This window comes from Cariama cristata, unplaced genomic scaffold (assembly GCF_000690535.1).
Source record: "Cariama cristata isolate BGI_N322 unplaced genomic scaffold, ASM69053v1 scaffold16941, whole genome shotgun sequence".
Lineage (NCBI taxonomy): Eukaryota > Metazoa > Chordata > Aves > Cariamiformes > Cariamidae > Cariama > Cariama cristata.
The window spans coordinates 1-25,082 of NW_009598871.1; the positions used below are offsets into that span (position 1 = coordinate 1).

Here is a 25,082-nt window from a genome sequence, read left to right on the forward strand (position 1 = left end):
ATGGCTGTAGGTGGGCCATATGGATCCTTCCTGCACCCACGAGCCGACGTGTGAAACTGGGGTCCATCGGGAGCTGGAAGGGGGTAGCAGAAGTTATCCAGGTGTCCTTATCTGGCCTTTCTAGTCAGCAAAATGTAGCCATCACCTTCTGCATGTGTTAGGCTGCTTTTTTTTTTTTTAAATCAGATTATGGTTGTGATGTGAGAAAAATGTGTCGTGCTGGGTGGTGAGTGAACCAGTGAACATCATCCTCGAGAGCCTGAATCTCGAAGTGCCGGCTCCAACGCCAACGCTTGGAGTCTGCGGGGAGAGAAAAGGCCACTGACAGGGGCTGGAGAAGGTGTAGCTGAAAGCTGAAAAGATCCCTGTTTTTCCAAGAACTTATTTTATTTGTGAAGTTGTGGTCTCAGAACTTAAAGAAGAGGAGGAGAGTGGATAAGTAGCCCGTTTTTACTCCTGAGTTATAATGGATTTTCCCTTTATATCAATTTGGACAGAGATCAAAGGTATAATAGGGCCCCGCTTCACTAATTTTTGGTTACTGTTGGATTTTGCGTTACCTCAGGATGGAAAATACGTGTGTGGCAATTTATTAATACCGCTGCTATTTCTGCCAGTTGTTTACCTGGATAATTGGGTTTTTTTTTATCCAGCTACCCTGAACATACAGATGCAGTCAGTGTTTGTGGAAAATTGCATGCATGGTTTGGAAAGGAGTGCTTCTGATGTGCAGTAACCAGCCTGGAGAATTAACGCTGAGCCGAGGTGATCAGCGGCAGGGTGGCAGTTACTGCTTTTCCAAACTGTTGTTTAAGGCCCCTGAGCTTTCTATTTGGAGGTTTCCCTTTGTAACCCTTTGCATCAGCAGCACACGCTTTCTGCATCAAAGTTTCTGGCCAATATGAGTTCTGCTTTGGGCGACGAGACGAGTGGGTTCAGCCTGTGAGACGTGAGTCTGTGCGAGCCGGTCGCTGGCTGGAAATTAAACCTTCCTGGAGGTGTAAGTCCTTGGGCAGACTTCTAGAAACAGTGCTATAATCTCGTGCTTGCCGGCTGTTGAATGTGCAGAAATTTTTTAGCTGGAGTGCATTCTCCAGTCTGCCTGTGGCTTGAGAGTTGGGAAAGCCGAGAGGGTTGTCCGGCTGCTTGTGGGCCAAATTCGGAGCGAGCGGGAAAGGTGCAGGGATGCAGGATTTCAGGAAGGGAAGCGTATTGGGGATTTTGTGGAAGGGGTGGGTTGTTTTTGAGAGAGTTTTGGGTACAAAGGCTCTCTTCAAACTCGGTGTTCTCACCTGGGGGAAGGGGAATTTGGTGCTGCTTTGTGTGGCTTTTTGTGTAATATTTTTCTGCTGAAGGTTTGATGACCAAGAGTCTGAGAAGTTTGGGATTGCTGCTCATCTCTGCCTCAAGGAGCTGTTGCCATTGCTGTTCCGCAAAACTTAACAGATCTCTTGGGTGGAGCTTATTTTGTTGTGAATTTTTACCTATGCAGCACCTATGTAAAAAGTTGAGGAAAATGTTTTTAACACACCTGCAAGTATATTTTGGTCTGTATAGTTTTTTTTCCCCACCAAAAAAATTGTAGAGGAGAATGCTTTTACTGAGACTGTACTTTGTTCTTTCTCAGGTCTGCTTTACCTGCAGCTCCCTCAGGGAAGCTCTCATGATGCTTGACACGAGCCGTATAAAAATGGCTGGTTATATTTGGGTTTGTTCCTGTGTTACGGGTCTGCCGCTTGAATTCTTGTTTAGGAGTGGAGCACTTCTGGAAATTTGAGAGATCTTGTGTGTGTGGTTGGAGCCCAAGTTACTGAAGAAAGACAAGCCCGTTGCCTTGCGGAGCAGGGAGCATCCTTTACACGCCGATGCGGGGCTTCCACGTGCACGTAAATATTGCTTGGGACGGCCACGGTGGCAAGGGACAGCTCAGTTCCCCAAGGCTGCTCCGTGCAGAGCTGAGGGCACGCGTTTACAGAGGGATGGGGAGATGGTGCTGCGTGGATGCGCGAAGCCGTGGGGTGGGTTGTGGTAGCTGGAGGAGTTGCCTGGTCTTGCTTGTTCACACCGGTGCTTTTTACGTGTGCTGGTGCAAGCTGTGAGTATGTCTGTGCTAGCCTGTCCTGAGGTAACCGAGTTGTTGAAGTGTGGGACCACCGAGGCAGGACTTGGTGCAGATGCTGCAGCCAGGGATAACGTGAAGGTCCTGCGAGAATCGAGGACTAAGGGTGTCAGCGTGTGAGGAGTCCCAGGGCACGCATCTCTCCCTAGGAAGTGGTGTCGCGGGGGGGGCACACAGCACCCCAAGGGCCCCCAGCACCAGGCTTTGCCTGGAGAAGGGCAGCAGAGGGAGGCTGGGGTGGGCTGTGACTCCCCAGCTCCGCACAGGAGGAAGCACGATTGAAACAGAGAAGGAAAAACATTTTGCGTTATATTCATCACCCCTCCACCGGGGAAATAAGGCTTTGGGCTTATGCTATCGATCACCCTTTTTACCTAGGTTATTCCTGTCTGCATTTCTTTAAAAGGCAGGTGATGTCTGGGTTTGTTCAGGTTTGGTGGAGGGTTTTGGGTTTGGTTTTTTTGGGTCTTTTGTCCCTTGCTTTCCAAGTTGTGCAGATCCTGTGTAGGCTAAATGGAGAGAGCGGAGGGGAGGAGATTTGTGTAATGGGAGAGGAGGGGAGAGGGCCTGGGCTTGCCGGCGGTCTCTCCTTAAGAATATAAGGCTGGAAACAAAGGGTGAGCTGCACATGGAGAGCAGCGGGCACCTGGCAGCCCCTGGCCCTTCAATAGGCTGCCATGCATTCAGCTTAATCCTCACCCGAAAAGTCTGAGAATAACAAATGAGGATGGCTTGGATTTGGTCGTACAACCCCTCGGTCCTCTTCGGGTTCGTTTTGTTAGTGCCGAGGCAGGCTGCGCGAGCAGATAAAGCGTTGGAGCTTTTGATGGACAAGCATGTAAAATCGTTTGCAACTTTGCAGTTGCCTTGCTTTTCGTAACATGGTGAAGTGTGAAAGACCTTAATTCAGGAACCGAGCACAGCGTGCCGCGGTATTGGTGCCTGCAGCATTATTTAGAAGAGATTGGGTTTTGCAGCTTTGTACCAAGATACGTCTCTCTTTTCAAAATCTTTGTATATCAAAAACAGGAGTGCAGAGCGAAGCTTTTGCTCTGGAGTGGAAGGAGATGGCGTTTCATATTTTGTGACATTTAAAGGGCACGCAAGCATTTTAACGATGTTCAGAATTCATAAATGCTGGTTTACGATTTCTGTGCCTTGTGATGTGCGGCGACCAATCTTGCTGCTCAAGTTTTGTGGGTTTTTGGCTGCCTTTTTTTTTTATTTTTATTTTTCCTCTTCCTTCCCTCCTTTGACCCTCTCAGGTGCCTGGAGGTGCCCTCTGTGGCTGTGTCCTGCCAAGCATGCTGCTGCCAGAGGGACCCCAGGAGCTCCAGAGCCCACCAGCCGCTTCCTTCTTGTTTGTGTTTACTGAGCAAATTTACTGTCAGCTTTGGGTTGTAGCTTTGTTCCCCGGTCTGCCGTTGTTCCAGAGAAGCTTGGTACGGTATTGCCTTTTTCAAGACATAATCAGAATAAAAGTTTTTCTTCTGAACATTTCAGTGCTTTTCCTTTGGGCCAAGCTTCCCCAGGAAGAGACAGGACTCTGAGTCATTTCAGGTGGGTTTTTTTTTATAGACATATGTGGACTTTGAGCAGCTTTTCAGTTCCATTGCAAAATTACAAGAACACATACTAAACAAAAAAGTTGAAGGGCTATGTTCATTTAAAATACTGTCTCTGAGTGTATCTGGCTCTGTTCTGGAAGTTATCCTGTGCTTTTGAGTGCACAATTCACTGTAATGTATTATTTTTAAAATCACTAAGACACTAATCCGTAAATTGGAGCTGTGGATCTTGGAAGACGAAGCAGTGTCATATTCTTCATATAGTAGAAGTTTCTCTTCTTGGCTTCGCTGACCGCAGTGATGGCTCTGGAGATGGTTATTCCTCTTTCTGGTTTGAGGCATGTAACTCCCTTTACATTTTAAAAAAAGTGGTTTCAGATTTGAGTTTGGACCCAGACTCTGTTCCTGTCTGCTTAGTCCTACTCTCTGTGTCGTCTTCTGGCCCAAGCGTTTGTGCAGCTCCGTGGTGAACTGGTCCAGCTGACGAATAGCCAGTGGTAAAAGTGTTTCCTCCTCTTCTCCCTGCCCTCTAAAGATGGATTATTTTCCCCGTCTGGCTAACTGTGTATTTGCATGAACGCATTCATGCTCGAGCAGTGGTGGTGGCAGGGAGTGGGTACAGGGCAGGATAAGCAGCTTGGGAGTAACCGGGGGCAGGAACGTCCTCAGCAGATGCTGTGTGGGGGGTGACCACAACCTTTCGGTCGTAAGTCCTTTGAGAGACTTTTTTTGGATTTCAGTTTTAATATAATTCATATTAACCTTGTCTATCAATTTTTGGAGAGCTTTTACCACTTTGCTTGTTTTAATCAATTTTTTTGACTTGGACTAATTGGTTTGCCACTATCCCATACTAGAAATTCTATGCTGTCTTTTCAGACTTCTCCCCTAATAAAGGCTTCAGGGAAGCAGGTAACGTGTTGAAAAGAGGCTTTTTCCTTTGAGCTTTTTTTTTTCTGTTGAGAAGACCTTAGCAAAGCTGTTAGTGTCTTGCCAGTGTGACCACCACCACTGCGGTAGAGCAGGGTCTGTGCTGCTGAAATAGTTAGTAATACTTCTTTCTTCTCATCTTGCGACAACTTTATTATTTCAAGTTATTCTTGACCTTCAAGTAGAAACCTTGCAACAAGTAGCTTGCATTTCTGGCTTCAGGAGTAACAGAAGGTAACCTTTATCACAGAGCTCCAGCTGTCCTCAGAAAGCCTTTGAACCTCATTGGCGTTGATTTGTCTCCGGCAGGAATAAGTTGCATTGATACCATTTCTCTCCTTGGTAGAAAAAACAGGCTCCAATATATGGGTACTGCTTGTACTCATCTGAAGTTCACCGCTTAGATATTGTGAAGCTGCTCTGAGTTGAGTTGTTGAACTCCTGGGTTCCACCACTGTGTACGATGGGCAACCAGTTAGCGAGGTCTCACGGGGATGTGACCTTACGTCTTCTAAATGAGATGCTCGGTACATCGAGAGTGGAGGATATTTGTAGGCTAGGGAGGAGATCACCCCGCTTCCTGCAATACGGCTGAAAAAAATGTTCCAACACTACTAACTGCTCTTTAAAAGTAGAAAATGGATGAGTAGGAGTAGGGTGGTAACTGGCATTTTTGGTCTTAAAATGCTTTTCACCCAATTAACCTGTGTTTGGTATGATAGATGTATGTGGAGTGAGCTTCTCCTAGAGAGGTATTAAGATTGAACATGCAAGTTGCAGAAAACCAGAAATGAGAGAAATTAAGGGAATAAAGAGGCTTTGTTATGATGCTAAATGAGAACATGAAGAATACTTGGTGCTTATTGTCTGTATAGTTCTACACTGCAGTCCTAACACATTGACTTATTTTTGCTTTATGCATGAAAAGCAAAAGAGCTTACCTAGCAGTGCTTTTTGTAGTAGTGCAAAAGGATTTGTTGTATTAGCTTAAAAAAAACCAAACAAAAAACAAACAAACAAAAAAAACCCCAAAAAAACAAACCCAAAACGTAGGTGCTGTATCACACTACAACAACAAGGAGGAGTTGGAGTAATTTGTGCCTGCTTGCCAGGTTGTAGTCTTTCACGCGAAACCAGGTGTTTAAAAAGAAGCTCTCTTCTGTTTTGCCTTTAATGGAAAGTTTTCCAAGGTTTTGACCTTTATCTTTGCATCACTTACGCTTTGTAATTCTTTGCTTTGCAGCTTGCCAGCAGTTAATTTCTGTTTTTTCTCCTTGCTACTGTGTAATCCTGAAGTTAAGTGTTCAGGATGCTACCAAAGACTTGTAGTCAAACCTGAATGTGCTATTATTCAAAGGGGGGAAAAAGGAGTCCGAGGTTTGTGGTGCTGGTCAAACGTAACACTCCTGGGAGAAGAAATTATGCTTAAAAATGGGCCTTTATTATTGGAGACAACTGAGTGATAAGTACACCTGTGCTGATATCTCCCATGTCGGTTATTGTATGAATTATGGTATGTTCTTTTATACCTGGTCTGAATCTTCCTCTTTATGCATAAAAACATTTTAACATGATCTGCACATCATTTGTCTCTTCCGCAGTAATCATGAGAAGGAGTTAATATGAAAGCATTAATATCCATTTAGAGTTTAATGTGAGCTTTGTTCTTGGATGTTCTGCGCATCTTTTTTTCATGAAGGAAATAAAAATTGTCTCTCCTGAGTTGCAGCAAGCACTGGTATTGAAATCCGGAGGATTTTAATTTCCCTCCTTGTTTCTTTTCTGTGTTTTTTCAGCCCAAGTGGTAAAAAGTTCCGAAGCAAGCCCCAGCTGGCACGCTACCTGGGGAGCTCGATGGACCTGAGCACTTTTGACTTCCGCACAGGAAAAATGTTGATGAATAAAATGAACAAGAACAGACAGAGGATGCGCTATGACTGTTCCAACCAAGCCAAAGTAAGACTAAGATGCAGGGACAACTTTTGCCTTTCCGTCTGCTATTGTACTGGCCAGACTGCCTCTTGCAACAATATCTCTGATAGCGTGAAAATTAAGCATTTTGTAATTAATGTGTGAAACTGGAATTGTATGAGATAACATCTCTGTTATGCGATGTTGGACAAATACTGCAAGTCACTGATTCTTCCAGGGGAATGATACCATGGAAGAATATTGCGGTACTGCGAAGTCTTCTGTACGTGGGCCATGCTGGTATCTTGGCTTTGGAATTGATCTAAGGAGGGGATACGTTTCAGACAAAAAGCTGAAAAGCTGAGAGGATAGCAAGGCCTGTTTGTAGAACAAAATAAAAAAGTGTTTGGCACCCGCTGATTTTGGTTGTTAAGGTTTAGTCAAGATTACAGGGATGTTGGTATACTGCCTGTCTGGATAGAGTGGCTCAAGTCATTCTTACGTATCTTCATTGGATGCTAAAAGCTTTTTTCAGAACCCAAAAGCTTATGTCTACACATCTAAACATTAAATATGAAAAATAGCATAATGCTTATTTTCTAAATACATCAACCAGTCAAGAATCGTCATCATCAGAGTGATTTACTTACAGTGGTAGGTGCTGTAGTGATATTGTAGGTGCTGTAGTGATACGTGCCTTGCTGCAGAGACCGGCAGCTAACAGGCATCTCATAGGCTAAAAATTCTGCCTAAACCTCTCAATAAATATACAAATAGTTATCATTGGCGCTTAAACGGATTGGCGCACAGATGGTTCAGGATGATGTTTGTCCTGAATACATCTTTTCTACATCTCATGAATAAATATGTTAAGCAGACATGGTGTCTGCATCCTCAAGAACAAAGTATGTCCTACAGCCATTTCAAGACTTGCATGTTAGATCTCAGGAATGAGGAACGGTCTTCCTATGTTTCCACTACCACAAAATGCAGTCATGTAGTGAAACCTTGATTGTTATGACCTCTGTTTTAAGAACTGCATTTTGTTAAGAACTGAAGGTAAAAAAAACCCAAAACACTCAAGAACCGAAGGTAAAAAAACAATCAAGGTTCCAGCTGTATTGATTTGTTCATTGGCATCCACAACTGGATTGAAACAGAATGGTTTAGAATAGTTTCTGGATTCACAAAATGGTCTCTAAATCCCACTTCGTAATTTTTCTAATTATTGCAAATATTGTGTCAGTCTTCTGGTGTTGTGATCTGCAAGTGGCTTGTGAAAGTGCAAGTTCAAGTGTTCCCACACCAAAATTCTGTCAAAATTGGGATAAAACCAATATGTATAATCTAGAAGGAGAGGAGGCTAGTATGCCAAGTAGGATATGAAAGAGTGGAAAATGTTGTTTAATTTTGATAGGTCTAAGGCAAGATCTGAACCTAGTTATGCATTTTTAGCAGTCTAACTCGAATAGCTTGAGATCAGACAAGCTTTCAAGTCCGTGAACTCTTCTTTTCCCTGCCGTATATATTCATGACTGTAGTAGCATCTTAGGAAATTGAAAATATTTTTGTGGGTTTTTCCCCTCCTTTTGTTTGAAATTTTTAGGGCAAGCCTGATTTGAACACAGCACTGCCTGTCAGACAGACAGCCTCCATATTCAAACAGCCTGTCACAAAGATCACAAACCATCCCAGCAACAAGGTGAAGAGTGATCCTCAGAAAGCTGTGGACCAGCCCCGGCAGGTAAGGCTTGCAGCTTAGTAGCTTCTTCTCCAGAAGGAAGAAACTCCTGATTTTGCTGCTGGGAGGGCCTCAAAATAAACCGCTTTAATTTTGTGATGCTGAACAGATTGTCCAGGGCAATTTTGAAGTCTCTGATATTTCAGAAACGAAAACTTACAGTGCTCCCAGCTTTTAAAATTGGAACAAAACCCATTTCCAATATGCAGTTAATATGTTATCTGCACTGTGACTCCAACCTTTGTTTAGATCAGAGTTCTGTTGTAGTTAAGCCTTCATTTCCTTAATGCTGAAATAAAGTATTATCTACAAATTTAGGCAGGCTTCGTAGCCACTTTAGGGGACGCTTGCATTATGGTTAGAATCACTGTCAAATGTTCCAATTGTGTAAGAATTCTGTTTCAAGAAATCCCTGCTCCTGTACAGACCATGTACAATGTGGTGGTGATGATGTAGTGCAAGGGATTGTACCACCTGCATGGGCCTTTTTTTCAGATGCGTATATTATTAGTAGTTTACCTGTATGAATAAGGTCATAAATTCACTTGGAACGTCATTGAAAGTCTTTCAATATAATTTCATCTAGTGAAAGGATGCAAAAAGTGTGCTTAGGACAAGTGTGGCTTTGAAGTTGGGCACTGGTAGAATAAGATGTACCTGTTCAAAGCAGCCTTTGGAAGGCGTTCTCATTTCATTAATATTACCTAGAGCTGACAGCCTGTTGCCTCCACAGAGCTCTCACCAGGGATTCTGTGAGTCCTTTCCTGTAGTGAGTCCATCGTTATAACTTCTGGAAACTAGATGTTGAGCTTCATTAGTCTGTTCAGGTGCTGTTACCAGTATCAATTGTCAGTACATTTTAAACTCTTGCAGACCTAGCAGAATGAAAATACATCATTCCAAGAGGGAAAGCCACTTCAATAAAATTTAAGGATACCCTATAAACTACCCACCTCTCACATTGAAAACCTTTTCCACAGACTGAAAAACTACCTTTCTGAAGTGTGAGATAGGCTCTGTTTAAAATGGAGTTGGGTGGTTATTTTTGTTGTTGTCGTTTGTTTGTTTGTTTTTTTAAATAAGTTGGTAGGTTTTAGCATGGTTTCCTAAGGAAGTAGAGCATGTGTTTTCCTAGTACTGTTGTTATTCCTGTAAACCCCTTGGCTCGTTAAGGCAATAAAAGAGGACGCTAAAGATGCAACACTGATATGCAAAGCTCTGAGCTGGATAGAGACTTGTATCCCTGTTGTGGAAGAGATTGATAGGTGATTGCAGGTTGATGTGTGAATGCAATCTATTAGACAGCAGAGATCAGCCCCAGTACACAAAGATGTTGTAATTGGACCTGCGTAGTTTCGCTGCTCACATTACTACTTGTTGTAATGCAGCTTCCCAGACTCTGCTTGTGCTTTCCTTATGTTAATCCTTTTTTATGATAATATTGGAGGCTGTTTTCCAAGAAGGTCCTTTAGAGGTTTTTATGTATGTATTAAAAAAATATATACTCTACGTATAATATAGATACATAACGGTTTATAAATTTCATTTTCTATTATATAGCGTAGAATAGGGCAAACTTGCTCTTTCTAGTGTCTTTCTCTGCATTACACATCTAAGAGTCTGGTAAATTACAACTTTAAAATATTTTACTGGACTGCAGTGTATTTTAACCTCTGGTCAGCAGACCTCAGATGTTTCTTCGAAATTTGAAAGCAGTACTAAGTCCTATCATACGGTAGCTCAAAATTCACCTATTTGAAAGTCGTAGGCTGGAAAATATCCAGCCTATGTGTTTTGGCTGTGACTGTCCTTATTCCCCTTCTTGGGAGCTGGTAATTGGAAAAGTAATGTGGGTTCAGTTGCACTCAGATTTTGACAGGCATGAAAAGGGGACGTGTGTGGACTATTTGGGCTAAATTCTTGGTTTCTCAAAACCTAGATAAAATTGCTTTCTTGCAAAACAGATGGTACTCCAGCTATTCATTGATCATCCTTATACCTATAGATGGAGAGTTGAAGGTGGATCTAGGTAAAGTATCTGACCTCCCACCAAACCATGCATTCACATGTTCTTAAGCTTGAGGAGAACCTGTGATTCAAAAATACGGTAAAGGACTAGACGTGGTTGTTCTCATGAGAAACTGCTAGAGAGGAATAAAATAATGCTTTACCATGGGGGAAGATCTTGGGTACAATTCTTGCATCCCTTAACTTCTGTGGTATATGTGAGACAGCAAGACAGGAATAGGAGTGTAAAAAAGGCTGCCCGCGCTGTGTACACTTAGATGAAAGCCAGCAAGCCTTGCCTTGCTGTTCCAGTTGAGAAGCAGTGAAAATACCAGTCCCTGGAAAAAAGGAAAGTCTCTTTCAAGGCAGCAGATCAGGACAGAGTTGTGGGGGGACTGATCGGCAATGAGGATTGTTCCCTGCCGTCAGACACGGCAGACCCCTTCTGTAGTCAATCCAGTACAAAGTTGTCTGCAGCAGTGTTCTTCCCTCTTTTGACAGTAAGCAGGTGCTTTGTGTAGTTGTCAATTCCATTTCTGGTTTGTGCCAATAAACACTTTCTTTGATGTCAGCTCTTCTGGGAGAAGAAATTAAGTGGACTGAATGCTTTTGACATTGCAGAGGAGCTGGTGAAAACAATGGACCTTCCAAAAGGTTTACAAGGTAATCAGAGTCTGCCCTTAACTCCAGGGGTGGCATTTTGATACCAATCAGCAGTGATCTGTAGGTATTGTGTTTGACCTCCTTGTTCTCCAGCGCTCGTAATTCCTGCTTCATCAGGAACTGTTGGTACTCCGGCTGGAAGGCTCAGTGCCCTTCGTCCTGGGGACATACTGAAGCAAAGCTTCTTGACTTTTTTTGTTGTTGTTTTTCATTTTCCAGAAGCAGAATGGAAACAGCTTCCATTCCCAATTTTGGGTGTGGGGGTTTTTTTTGTGTAGCAGAATGAGGAATTGATCTAGGTTTAAATAACCTTGGAGAGAGTTGTACAGGTGCTGGTAGAAGTGTTTAGGACAGAGACCTAACCTGGCGTTAGCTTTGTAAATGACAGTACGTGCTTTGCCATTAAAATTTAAATAATGCCTGTTGTCCTAATTTGCTGTTCTTTGTCTTGTCCAATGTTGATTATCGTTTTTCCTCCTGCTTGCAGGGGTTGGACCTGGTTGCACTGATGAAACCCTTCTCTCTGCGATAGCTAGTGCTCTGCACACTAGCACCATGCCCATCACTGGACAGCTGTCTGCGGCCGTAGAGAAGAATCCTGGAGTCTGGCTGAACACCTCACAGCCGCTTTGCAAAGCATTTATGGTGACGGATGAAGATATTAGGTATTAACTAGAAATAACACTTACGGTCTTCAAACAAGCTTTCTTGTGGTAAAACAGTACCCCTCACCCCTTTTTTTTTTTTTCCCCCAACGGCAAGTTTAAAAGTCTGATGGAGCACTATGGCTTACTGAATTAATTTGAATGCCTCTTTATCAGTAGGGTATAAAAAACCTGTTACATGAAGCTGCTCTCATACAGGCATGTACTTAAGCCCATTATTTCTTTTATTTTGACCATGCTCAGTTACTTTGAGGTTTCATATTTGTTTTTCATGTCAGAGTATGTCTCCTTTTATTGAAAAAGATGTCTGAATTTGAGTAACCTCGATTAAGGCACTTGTAAGCAAAGAAGGGTTGGAGAAATCCTGAACAGTGCGACGCGATTCTCTTCACCTTACTCTGTGTCAGCACAGGACCAAATAAAAGCACTAACTGCTGTGGTGGAAGCCAACAAGGATGCGATTTATTTAGGTATAGCTTCCTTTCAGTAATGAATTGTATTGCTAAGTCAAGACTGGGCAAATTGAGCTTTAAGCACTTGATAGAGAACTGAATATACCAAAGACACTAACCTGAAAGCACGCTGCTTTGCATTCATTAACAGTGTATAAAGGTAGTACTTGTTTTGACTGTTTGACTGAAATCTGAATTACAGGATGACTTTTTTTGTGCTTGATTTATACATGAATGACCAGGAAAAATGGTCTTTTCATAACTTTATGATTTCCTGTGGCTGAGATGAAATAGGAGTCCCGTGAGCCACTGATTGTTGATCACTTCTTTGCTTTACTATGACTTTGACAGAAAAGGAGCTGTAAAATTTAAGGTTGTGACTCAAAAGGACAGTGAGCAAAAAGATTGAAATGGTCAGAAACTTAATTTTACCCAGTCTCATTTTTGGAAATCTGAGCAGGGTAGGCTGACTTTTTCTTGTTTAAATTAATATTAGTACTAGGAATTAAAAAAAAAAAGAGTCTTGAGTCAGCTGCTAGATTAGGCAAATTTAAGCCAGAATTAAAAATGGTACAATCAATGCTAAGGACTTGTAATAGAAAATACTGAACAACTTTTTATAGTGTTTCTTCCCTCTTTACTTACAGTATAATGCCAGGCGATTTATTTTTTTTTTTTTTTTTACAGAAAATACTGAACAACTTTTTAAAGTGTTTCTTCCCTCTTCACTTAGAGTATAATGCCAGGCGATTTATTTATTTTTTTTTTTTACAATGCAGTTCTTACAGAGGGCTCTTTCAAAGCCATGCTTGTCTGCCCTGCCTCATGTATGAGGCATTTAGGATTCCTTTGCCTTGAAAGAGGCAGCTTTGAGGATTGATGTCAGTGTTCATTGATTTGGGGCAGGAAACAAGAGGAACTAGTGCAGCAGGTGCGAAAGAGGCTGGAGGAAGCCCTGATGGCTGACATGCTTGCCCATGTAGAGGAGATAGCGAGAGACGGGGAAGCTCCTTTGGAGAAAGAAGGAGGTGAGGAAGAAGGAGAAGAGGAAGAGGAGGAGGAAGAGCAGGACCATGACCAGGAGATGGAGAATGTATAGTCCAGGTAATGTGACAGCATCCTTTCTGACCTTAAACTACTTCACTGAAAGAAGAAATGTGTTCAGAAGGAATCTTAGTATATATTGACAACTCTTTGCTTTCTAGCATGCACTTTGAAAGGTGTGGTAGCCGTGCTTTCAGGAAAAAAATCAATTATTTTGATGTGTATGATGTCTGGTGACTGCTTGTGTTGTCACGGAGTGTTGTGGGCCTTATGTCTGTGTCAGATGGGCTAAATGCGTAACAAGAACGCGTATGTGAGCGCCTGAAGGATTCTGTTCTTAAAAATATATTTGTCTTGTGATGTCAGGTGTTTTTCCCCCTAATTTATGACTTCCTGTGATAGGACACTGTGGGCAGAAAGGACAGCTACCATCTTATGGACTCAGTTTCTCCCTCTGCCTGCCTTTTTCTCTCACTTTTGCATTTTTAGTACGCATTTTCTTGCAGGGTATATTAGAGGGCACATTTGTGGAATTTTTTTTAAATAATATCTGTAGAACGTTAGGAAAATGAACCTGACCATCAAAAGAGGGAATTTTCCTATAAAACTTTATATGTGGTGGGAATTTATAAATTGAAAGTAACAGAAGAAGATATATATTCAAAATCTGAAAAGTTTAAGATAGTGTAACAGTAGGGTTCACAGAAATGTGCCTTTACATTGTACATCCCTTAAAAGAATCACAAAGGGCTTTCTTCTTGTTTTCAGGTATAGCTCTGACTTTCACTTGTGCAGTGGAACTTTTTAAAGATGCAACTAGAATTTTTTTTTTTATTGTCTTGTAAACCAAAATAGCTCTGAGTAATGAATCGCTGGTGTGTAGCAATGCAGAAAAAAGCAGATATATATGGCCAAATCAAGAATACACCAACAGGAGTTCCCTTAAATATTGCATGGTGCACTAGATAGGGACAGTGCACCATGCTATGAAGCAGAGTTTTTCCTTGCTGTGTTCCTTTGATGTAGCCCTAGCCAGGAGCACTGTACGTATCATCAGTGGAGCTCATGCAGTGAGATGAAAACAGAACTCACCGATTTTAATTTTTGATCGTTTTAAGTTTTAGCCTAAGAAAAGCAATTAGTGTTCTGTCACTGAAACAGGATAGCCAATACCCTGGGTGCTTCATTATGTGGGCTCCAGAGCCTGTGAGGCGAGAATCAAGAAAGTGGAGGCAGGGGGGGAACAAATGAATTTTGGGGATGAATAACAGAAGAAAAGAAAAGCCCCTTTGGAGGAAGAGGCAGCTGTATTTCAGGTAGAAGGAAGAGTGATTTATTTTAAGCAATCCTTCAAGCTCGAAGGTTGATTATAACATGAAGTCTGTTTGGCCTTTGGGGGATAGCGTCTTATATCTGGGCTCTCTCTATTTCCTGTTTTACCACATCATTAACAGTAGTTTTATTGGGACAGTGAATATCTTTCATTCCTTTCTGCTACAAAGGTCTGGCAACAGCAAAGAACCAGAACAAACTGTCTGCTGAAGGTGAAAAACAAGAGATAAAGAAACGGATGTATTTTGGCAGTGGTGCTTTATTCTTTTAATGTACTTGCTATAAAGATATAAAAAGTTCTTACTGACTTACAAGGTCTTTTTTTTTTTTTCCCTCTTTCTTCTAGGGAGTTCCATCTAAGAATTCCCAGTATACGCCCTATCAGCAGGGTCAGCACAACTATTTACAAAGCCAAGAGTGTCTGCCGAGTAAATGCACCAACAATCCAACTGTACCTATGAGCATTTTGACGTACACTTCAGGAAACGTTGAGAAGCTGATGGTTCACTAATTGCTGGGTAGTTTTGAAGATGGAACTTGACTAAACTCTACTCCCCTTCCTTTTTCTAAAGGGGTAGGGTAATTGGGAATGCAGAAGTGGGAGGGAATAAAGGAATATAAAATGGTGGGAGGGAAAATACTAGGAACCAAACTTCCTGTCCTTTATTTTTTTTCTCTGTTATGGGTCAGTGATAGGTGATACATTTTTAAGCTTTTCTATCAAAGTACTTTTAACAATGACCCATAGAAACAATTTTCTCTCTAACACAAATGAGAGAGATGCTGTTTCACTCCTTGGCTACTCTGCTGTAGGCTACCTGTTTGTACCAGACTGTAGGGAGGTCATTTTATGTTGTGGATTGTCATTCCCTGTGTCGGTTCGGGTCACTGAGTTTCCTTTTCCTCCCAAGACCACATTGGTCTTGGAAGTGTAGTCTCGGAGATGAACTGCCAGTGCCTCTTCCACCTGAGGTTTTGATTAGTAGGGGAAGTTACACTTGAGGAATTGGCCTTACATCAATGGCAATTGTTTTTTTACTTAATTCCAGCACCACACCGAATGCACTACCGTGCCTGTTTTTGATACGGAGTCGCGTGTACGTCCGAGCATAGCAGAATAGAATTTCAAAGATAGATATACCCAGTCTGTGGTATATTTTGCTTTGGTTTAAGTCTGGTCAGAAGGACCTTCTCAACTCTGAATGGAAGGACGACTCATTTCTGACTGACAATGAGGAAAACGTCCTCCTTTCTCTTCTGGTGCCAAGAACCCTGACCTCTGTTTCTGTGTGTGTGGAGGGAAGGGGACCCATTCCAATAGGTGTGTCTACACATCTGCTTTCGTGTGCAGTAATGTTCTGACCTCTTTTAAAGCAAGAAAGGAAAAAGGTTGATTTTTCTATAATTGATATCTAAAAACAAATTTAAAGCTTTTTATTAAGTATTAAATCTTTCTTATTTGCATGTGCAGTGAAGTGACCAGCATTTTGTGTCCAAAAATGAAATTATGTGAAACCTGCCTTAATGTGTTTTATAAGTATTTGGCTTCACCATGGGTACCTTGATTGATTCCTCAGTCTCTTCTAGTACGTCTGTGAGCATATTGGGGTAACTTGTGGCTAAAAATGGATTTGTCTGGGGAGGGAGGATAGGGAGAGGGGAGGAAGAGAAGAATTTATAGCTTGGAGAATGTGTTGACTAGGTTGCAAAATTTATTTCGGTCTTAGGGTATCCGTTGCATAATTCATGCATGGACATCTCAGCTGAGAGTACAGTATAAAGTGGTGGATTAAATATTGTGCCACTAACCAATTGTACGAGTTGTTGGTATCCCAAAACTTGGGGAAGAAAGTAGCTCCCAGAGCCTTTATCATGTAAGAATGATTAGCAGTGGCAGCAAGGGACCAGGGGAATTGCCTGGAAAGTAATAGCCTTTGGGAGTAGTTCAGTTTAGAGATCTGAGTAGGTTTAAGCTCCTTGAAAAATATCCCATGCCAAAGTCATTGATACTATACGAACTCTTTTCTTAAAGATTTGAAAAAAACAAAATTCTTTGATATTGCTCATTTGGAGTACTGCAAGAAGACTGAATTGTATTTTGCTGTTGCTCTACCAGGTACTGCTTTGGGGACCCTTACCTGGTACTGCGGCCAGTGAAAATTATTTTCCTTTTTGAACAGTCTGTTATGGTTACTATTCTGTAAATCTGTCCTCTTGTAATTCATTGTGTTGAATTAAATGTTTCTCACAAAGTAGAGGTTCTTCTAGTCTGCGTCAAGCCCCTACCTGGAGTTTTTGTGCTGTGCCCCTTCCAGTTGTTTCAGCGGAGATGCTCTTGTGGTTTTGTTGCGGGCTCCGTTCTGAGGTTTGGATCTTGATATCTGGGACCCAGCAGAGGGGAGGGAACACAAAATGAAACTTGTGGAGGGCCAGTTTGTTCTTGCTGCAGAGTCCTCCTCCGTCCTCACCGAGTAGGAGGCTGCCAGGGTGTCCCGTCTAACGGGCAAGTTGCCGATATGGTCCTTTGAAGCTCAGCTCTCGCAGTTTATAACCCATACTAGAGGTGTTCTTTTGACCATGGCAATCTTGTTCTGACACTATTTCTTTTTAAAAACTTGTTTAGTATCTGGTGATGTCTTTATTTACTTTTATTTGAATCTAAATATATTGTAAGCCTATGTAGCACCAGTACTTTGATGACTGAGATGTTGTTGATAGCAATATTTTGATGTATTGAATATCAGGTTTAAATTGCTGCCAACTTGTGTGCCAACTCTTTGTTTTCACCACTCTACTTTCCCTGTCCAGCTCTCTTTCTTTCCTTCAGTCCTTTAAAAAGTTTACTAATGTTTTCATTTGTATGGAGGAGTTGATTGTTCAAAGTACCAAAAAGGTGCCCAGGACTCCTATCGCATCCAAAGAAACTTAAAAAACTTTACCTGCTTATCAAGACAGGTAAGTAAATAAAATATTCCTTTTAAATGAGCCTGATGTCTTTCTCATGTTGCTGCAATAACCGGATTAGTTTGTCTTATCACAGCCTACTGCCATGGACGTGACTGGGCTTATGGTGGTCTGCCATCATTGAATATATCCCCCAGATGGAGAAGGCAGTTGTTACTTGAGGTATATCTTGTTCAGCAGATGATTGGTAAAGAACATACTTAAGTAATTGAGTGGAATTGGGGCAAAACTTACCTTTTAATAATATACGGCAGTTGTAACGTGGGAACGTATTAGCGGTGGTGTTGTCCGTTGTTTCGTCTGAGATTAAGTTCATTTGCTTGGAGAAGTACTAGCGAGGGGATGCTTTTGAAGATGGTAATTCTTTCCGTTAACGGTAATGGCACCTTCCTGTTGCCCTCAAATATTGTAAATGTATGTAATATGGAGCTGCAGCGTGAAATAGCCTTAGGTTTGTCCTACACACTCTTTGCATTGGTAAGCTATTTTGATTATTTTCTACTAAAACAGTAGAACCAAGCTCTGTGGATGGATAGTTATATTGATAAAGTTTAATCATCTTTGGAGATAATAAGCGTATTTTAATGATCCTTATGCAGCTTCACTGAAGGGTAGGATCTTGCCCAGTACAGCTAAGGTTTTGCATCTTTTTCTATAGACAGTGTAATTTTGATGCATACCACCTGAGTTCACAAAAGCTACGTTTCTTATGCTGTGTCATGCTCAGTCAGGTTTTTCCTGTTTTATCTGGAAACGGCAGCCTGCCTAATTCTGGAGGGTATTGGTTAGAGGAGATGGGGGGTGGACTGGTGTCGCTAATGTCGGTAGATGGGATGAAAACCCTCGAAATACCATTTTACTCTGCAAAGGTAATTTTTTACAGAGAGACTCCTTGTTATTTAAAACTTCTGCTTTTATCTTGTGCAAAGTGTGCTGGAGCTGTTCCATTAATATGGCTCGGGTTTTTTTTCTCTGCTTTGTTTTGCAAAACTTAACAAAGTTAAAGGGAATGGAATTCTCTCCCTGTTTGTATTACCAGTATTACTTGTACTGAACTCCAGTTGGATGAAATTTTGGGCAATCAGTAAAAATAAGGAATTTGCACGGATATTGGTCGAGTCTGGATTTGGCCTGCAGAGGTGTTGTAGGTGGTTCTGCCCAGGAAAAAGTTAGCTTGATTCACAGCTGAAATTGAACTTGCTGAACTGGCTGTTGAGCAAGAAAAGGGAGGAGTTTTCTTGCTTCAGGAAGGGAGAGCAGTCGTGAATGACATGGCTGGACTCTGGGAACGCAGGCATGTTAAACCCCGTGCACGGAGGCTTTGCTGTCATGGCTACGAGTTGTTTTCTAGTGCTAATATTCCATCAAAAATATTTTTGAAGTTAGAATTAACGGATAAGTGTACACTCTTGTACTGCTTCCCATGTGAAAGGAGGCTAGCTGAAATGAACTTTCCAAATCAGAAAGGTGTTTTCGTCAGTAAAACGCATTTTACTTACTGTGGGACCTGAAAGCGTGCACTGTGTACAAGGCAAGCTCTGCTGAATGAAAGCCTTTCGTCAGTGCGAGTTTATCAGCTACTGGTCGAGGTAACTTTGCTTCTTTACAGCTCTAAGAAACTGTCCTACTGCTCTTTTCTATAAAGAAAGAAAATATTGAATGCAAGTCTGAGTGAAGGTTTAAAAAAAATGACGTGTATTTTGCAGCTGTCTTGCTGAAAACTAATCTCGTACAAGCTGGCTGTGGTCACTTGAGGAAGAGAGGGAAGCGGCAGCAAGCTATCCTGTTAGTTAAAAGTTGTGTTGTGACAAATCGGTATTTGTGCCAGTCCTGTGAAAGGCACCCAGTTGCACAGCTCAAGGCTGCATCTGTATATTTTTTAAGAGACTTTAAATCCACTGATGCTACTGTACCTTCTATGGAGCAGCAGGGTCATTCTGTCTCTGTCGCATCTGCTGTGTAGCCATGCAGTAGCAGTCTCCCTCATTTAAGACTTTATCCTTCGGAACAGACAAGCTGTTCACCTGGAGCTTTCTTTCCAGGCTTATTTCTGTTGTTGGATATTACTTCTAATCTTCTATCTCCTGACCTAATACTTATTCATTCCTGTCTAAGTTTGTCTTGGCTCCTGCTTATCAACTTCTAATTGTTCTTTTAAGATCATTATGAAGTATATTATTGACTTTCTTCCCTCCTGTTTGCCATTGAATGTTACCTCTGTGGCAACTGTAAAACTTCTGTATGTGGGAATGTATTTTAGCGACTTACCCCCTTGGCAGCGGTTTCTGATGAAAGAGAACGCTGTACCCAACCCGGCACCTCCTTCCAAGCTCCCCAGCAGCACGTACGGGTTCAGAGCAGCCGTTGCAAATGGCAAGAGGCCGTGGGACCTCAAATGCAAGGTCTTGCACTTAAAGGAAGCATGGCCATGTCATCTGCACCCAGATTTCTTGCTGCCTTCTGTTTGGATCTGTTCCTGGGGTCTGGTAACCTACCTACGCACTCAGCTCTTCCTTCTGACTCTATACCTGGTTGCTTGTTTGTTTGGGTTGTCTTGTTGTTTTTGTTTTTTTTCCCCCACCTCCTACTCTTTACTACTTTGCAGGAGGTAGATAAAGCAGAACATCTGAAAGGATTACTGGTCTTTCAGCACTTCTGAGTCACGTCCTTTTTGTCTTGCTTTAAAGAGAGCCCGTTCTCTCTAGACTGATTCTCCTGGTCCTCGAAAAGAAGGTAGGATAACATGTTTAAAGGGGGAGGGGGCGGGACGATGTTTGTTTAATGAAGAAAAAGTAAGTTTTTCAGGGTTAACTCTCCAGTCAGACAATCCTATTTATCTGGGATTACATCCATAAGAACAATCTCCAAGAGCCCAGATGCCCATGGAAATCTTTGGATAATACCACTTACTCCCAATCAAGTAAAACACATATTCTTAGCTGTTGTCACTCTGAACAGAAATTTCTGTGTATGTTGGAACTGCTTCATAACAGACTTTTCCTTTGTGGTTGGTCGAGGTTCCCAGTGTCACATATTTTAGCTCCCTGCTTTAGGTAAGTGTACAGATAGCCATGAGAAAGTGGCGTACTAATACTACAGCACAGAAGATAATGTCCTGTATGGGATGTAGTGAGCTAAAAACTTGGATTTGTTCTCAGATTAGCAGGGATCAACTCTGTTCCCTTGAACTAATGAGGGAAAACCATTACCCTTCAGTTTGACCCCACGACTAGCTGGAGTATATGAGAGAACAGCACAGAACAGCATTTGTTAAATGATGTTTACAGTGACAGAGCATTTATGAGAATGAGGAGGAAAAACCCAGATTTCGGACTTCAGAATGACCCACCAAATTGCACTTGAAATTGTCAGGGTTATTGGTTAGCAATCTAATTTAGTCTTGATGAGTAGTGATATAACACTAACTGCTAGTAATAAATAATATTTGCTGAGAATGATAAATCAATATTTATTTAATTCATCAAATAAATCTGGTAACGTTTAGTGGATTTTTCTTACCTTGCAGAGTCACAAATGGAAGTAGCTTGAGACCACGCAGAATTGGAGTAGTAGGGCAATGAACGACCTCTTAACTGGTTTGTCTCTAGCGGCGAGATTCAGGAACGGCTTAGCTGTAGGAATCTAGTTTCATTTGCATATACAAATTACAGGTCTTCTGATAAATAGATCCCCCCCCAAGTTTGAGCTTTCGGGAGGAGATGAATACTAAAAAGTTATTACTTGGTTTTTGTTTGTAATTTGAGTCCAGTTCTATGTCGTGGATTAGCCTATCAAGCACATTTTGTGGGGTTTAGTGATTTGAAGGGCTGTAAAACTTGAAAGCTTGGTGTACCATCTTTTATTTTTCATGCTTTGGTCTGATCTGCAATTAATTCTTAGTTTTCCATCAAGTGGCTGCTCCACAACTTCTCAGAAGTCATTACCTGAAAGCTAGATTCTTCATTAATCTAATGCATGAAAAAGAGATGTTTGCTAATGGCTTCCCCCAAAGTGCCTTTTTTAAGTGCTGCTGTAGTAGGGAGATCTGTTAAGAGAGCGAGGCAGCGGTGATACTAAGAGGTAACAGAAAAAAAGGCCTCTCGGTGCTGAGAGTATCACAATTGGCCATACTTTGAGTTTTTATAATAGTTGGCCAGTTGTAGCATGTGCCTCTATTACGGTTTTTGCATGTCATGTTGACATTGAGCCTCATCACCTTGAGCTGTCTCCATATGTTGTTCCCTCCGTCAGCTACTTTGTGAGATGACTGATCTCAGACTTAGGTCATTTTTCAAGTTACAGATCTTGTCAATCTGTCTGGCTCCACCTACATGCAGTGATTCAGCTCCTGATGCGCTGAAATACTCCCTTAAGCCTTCCCACACACAAGTAAGGACTTTTTTATAATTCTCCTCCAAGCTGCACCACCTCTAAGCCTGTATTTTTTGCATGACGTTTGCATGTGCTTGAAGAACGGTGCAGAAAGCAGAGTTTGATCTCCTAAAGAGAGGAGCAACTACAATAGTTCTTTAAAAGTTTTTGGTGGGTTTTTTTCCCCCCTTAAACTCTGGATCCCATTTATAGCATTTGGCTAGTGTGCTGTGATTTAGGCAAACAGATAACTGTGGGGTTTTTTGATTTTGGGGAGGGGGGGTGTCCCTCATGTATTCAGTAATCCTCTCTTTAGGGGTTGGTCTACAAAAGGCTGGTCCTTATAGCAGAGTAAGTATTTTAGCTAGGGTGTTGTAATTTCTGCCTTTACACACTTGATCTGGAGTAAGAGTGGCCGTTGCAGAACTGTGCTTGGGGGAGCTGGGCTTGTGTAGCTGTGGTGGTACTCATTACTCTGCTGTTATATTGCTCTGTTTTGCCACACAGAAAACGGTTTAATGGGCTGTTACACCTCTGCCTTGCTTTCGTAGGGTGTTCTTTAGTTCCCTCTATGTATACAGGGGATTGTATTGGTCATTTGGGGGGATATCTTTGTTCTGTGGATGGTCAGAGATGGAGTGATTATAGGCAGCAGAAGCAGTTGTGAGTGAGCCCTGATAGGAAATGGGGAAACCAGCTGGAGGGGTGGGCTTGGAGCAGCAAGCAAGTGGTTTCTCTCTTCTCTTGTGTTCAGGGAAGTCAGATCTTCTGTATGGTTCTGTTTTGGTAAAGAAAAGGGAGTTGTGCTAAAGAACTTCTCTAATTTGTGTAATCCGTTTTCTCTGATAATGGAAGGCACAAGTCTCTTAAAGACGCCCTAATTACTCAGGTTAAAAAAAAGAAACAAAGGTGGCTTGGTGTCATGAGTGAAATTAAGAATCTAAGAAGAAAGCGTGAGCTAGTTCTGCTGAAAATGGAACAGATCATAGGCAGAACATCTGCAAACCACGTTTGCCAAAAGCACTTTAAAATAACAGCTGGCAGTTTCTCTAGGTGGTGTTGGAGTCGATGTCGTAATTTCCCCAAAGGACTGAGAGAGTACAGAGTAGGCAAAAGTGGCAGAGTTTGGAGACAGCGTTGCAGTTCCTCAGGTGGGTTTGAGAGCCCACGTACAACATGGGGCTTGAGAGATGGTGACGTGGTGGCCTGCGGTGGCAAGGGCTGCGCTAACGTTGGAGCTGCAGTGAGGACATAAGGAGCCATCCAGACAGGTTCAGGTACAGGTGTAGTCCTCTGTGTTGGTGCAGGTTGCCCAGAGACGGTAGCAGAGACAGCGTCATTGGTCATTAATGGGTTTTCTACACTTCTGGAAATGGGAGAAGCTCAGAGGGGAGGGGTTGTACTGTTCTGTCTCAAGTAATGGAAAACTCGCTGGTTTTAGTAGTTTAGTGGGGTGTTTCAACTTGGTTAAATATTTTGGGAAGTGAGAGGGGAAGACATCTCACAGCCAGTTTGCGTGGCTCAAATCTGCTGGTTTTGCCGTTTTGTCCCTGGAGGAGAAGCTTCGGTCCGCAGTAGGTGCGAGCTGTCCGTAAGACGCCTGGACCTGCCAGCGCTCTGAGCAGCTCCTGGCATGGGGAAGGATGAGTCTGAAGTGGGAGGATTCCCAGAGCTGCACTCATGTCGATGCATCTGTGTGAGCACTGAGGAGTCCGGATGGATACAGATGGATCTCCATGAAATTGAGCCGTCAACGCTTTGGAGGGAAACAGGAGTTGCTACAGTCTTCCTCGGCAGCCTCCATCCAGAAAGAAAGAGCTGGTGGGAGCTCACTGCCAAGAGCTCTGAAGGTAAAACAGGAGGAGAGGAAGTTTGTTACCTGTTTTCATGGAACTTTTTAGCAGCTGGAAGATGTTAGGTCTAGTTGGAAGGTAAGAGAAATGGAAAGAAGTAAGGAGGCAGTTCCTGGTGGCTGCTGTCTCGCTGGAAAGATCCCATAGAAGTTTAAGGTGATCTGTTCAGACTGTCAGAAGTTGAAAGTCCTTCTCCATAGGAAAGTCACCAGCTGAAGGGCAAAACAGAAGCCCAGGGACAGACCACATGGCTCATGTGTTTGGGCCGTTGACCAGCAGGAGTTAATGTCTCCCAGGGTCTGTGAAACATGAACAGAGAGTGGACGTTTTGAAGTGGGGATTTCTAGCCCAGACACTGATGGTTCTTGCAGTGAAAAACAACCCCAAACCGAATGGTTAAATTTGTCCCAAAGATAGCAATTGGGAAAGACAATTATGTGAAAATGAAGAAAATGAAGCTTGAGAATAGGACCTGTGGAATTGGAGCATGTGGGTACTTGAGGTTAGCGGGTGAGCTGATAATTGGTCTTGTTATATATAATTGTTGCATATATATATAGTTATGTATAATGGTTACAATTAATTAGTGTGCTGTGCCATCACTGCTGGGAAGGGTTTCTTAAAGCTCTGTCCGTGGAAGGTCCCTGTAAAGCAGTGGCCCAGGTGGAACAAATAAGTTGGAGGTAATTGTTTTGCAGTGAGCCAGCTGCCTTTGGAGGGGGAGAAACCATCACAGCAGGGCCTGGCTCGGTGGCTTTCTGGGGAGGGAGGCTTGGGAAGGTGGTTTTGATCCCGGTGGTCTCAGGGCATCCAAGCTGCTGAAGTTATTGTGGCTCTTTCTGAAGCAGAAACAGATGAGTGCTTTGCTGCCGACTAACAAATAACGCTTGCAAAGTAGAAACTAAAAGAACCAAGGGAAAAAAAGTTGGAGAAAGGACAAAGATTTTTTTTTTTTTCTTTTCTTAACTTTTGTAACTTGGGAAGAAGGAAATATCCGTCGGTACCCAAAGTGTAGCTGTGCTGTAGCTCCATCTGCTCGAGTGCTTGATAAACCGTGCGTGGTCCCAGCGTGCGTGGAAGAGGTGGATGGGAATAGTCTGCCCAGAGCCGCCGCATCGTCAGCAGGTGTTTTCCTACTCCAGTTTTGCTCTTTGCTGGGAAACACGACTCCCCGGTCAATAAAAGGGTTGTGCCGAGCGGTACCGGCTCGTCTGCTCTGTGCCTTCTGCTGCTGGAAGCTGGCAGAGATGGGAGCGCTTGGGCTTGCGAGCGCGGTGGTGTCAAGGGCGGAATAACGGCGGCGGGCAGCCTTCCTCCGTTTGGGCATCGGTTTTGGGGTGTCTCTGCCGACGAGGGCCGGACTCCAGCTTTACGAGAGAAAACACCCGGTATCTGCCGGACAACCGGGCTGTCCGTGTGCCCCGGGGCCCACCCCGGGTTTTGCCGTGGTGGATACATGAAT

The 25,082-nt window shown here is 42.7% G+C and overlaps 1 protein-coding gene across 1 annotated transcript; it reads left to right on the forward strand.

The window, feature by feature from the left end:
- Nucleotides 1-6,411: 6,411 nt before the first annotated feature.
- On the forward strand, nt 6,412-15,851 carry MBD3 (methyl-CpG binding domain protein 3). Its single transcript, XM_009709476.1, has 6 exons — nt 6,412-6,573; nt 8,135-8,272; nt 10,849-10,939; nt 11,427-11,604; nt 12,963-13,160; nt 14,779-15,851. Exons 1-5 carry the CDS (start codon nt 6,472-6,474, stop codon nt 13,153-13,155), a joined length of 702 nt encoding a protein of 233 aa, XP_009707778.1. The 5' UTR covers nt 6,412-6,471; the 3' UTR covers nt 13,156-13,160; nt 14,779-15,851.
- Nucleotides 15,852-25,082: the final 9,231 nt, after the last annotated feature.

Coding starts and splice junctions, on each gene's coding strand:
- MBD3 (XM_009709476.1), top strand. CDS start 6,472: ATGGACCTGAGCACTTTTGACTTCCGCACAGGAAAAATGTTGATGAAT. Junction 6,574..8,134: donor ACTGTTCCAACCAAGCCAAA/GTAAGACTAAGA, acceptor TGAAATTTTTAG/GGCAAGCCTGATTTGAACAC. Junction 11,605..12,962: donor GTGACGGATGAAGATATTAG/GTATTAACTAGA, acceptor GATTTGGGGCAG/GAAACAAGAGGAACTAGTGC.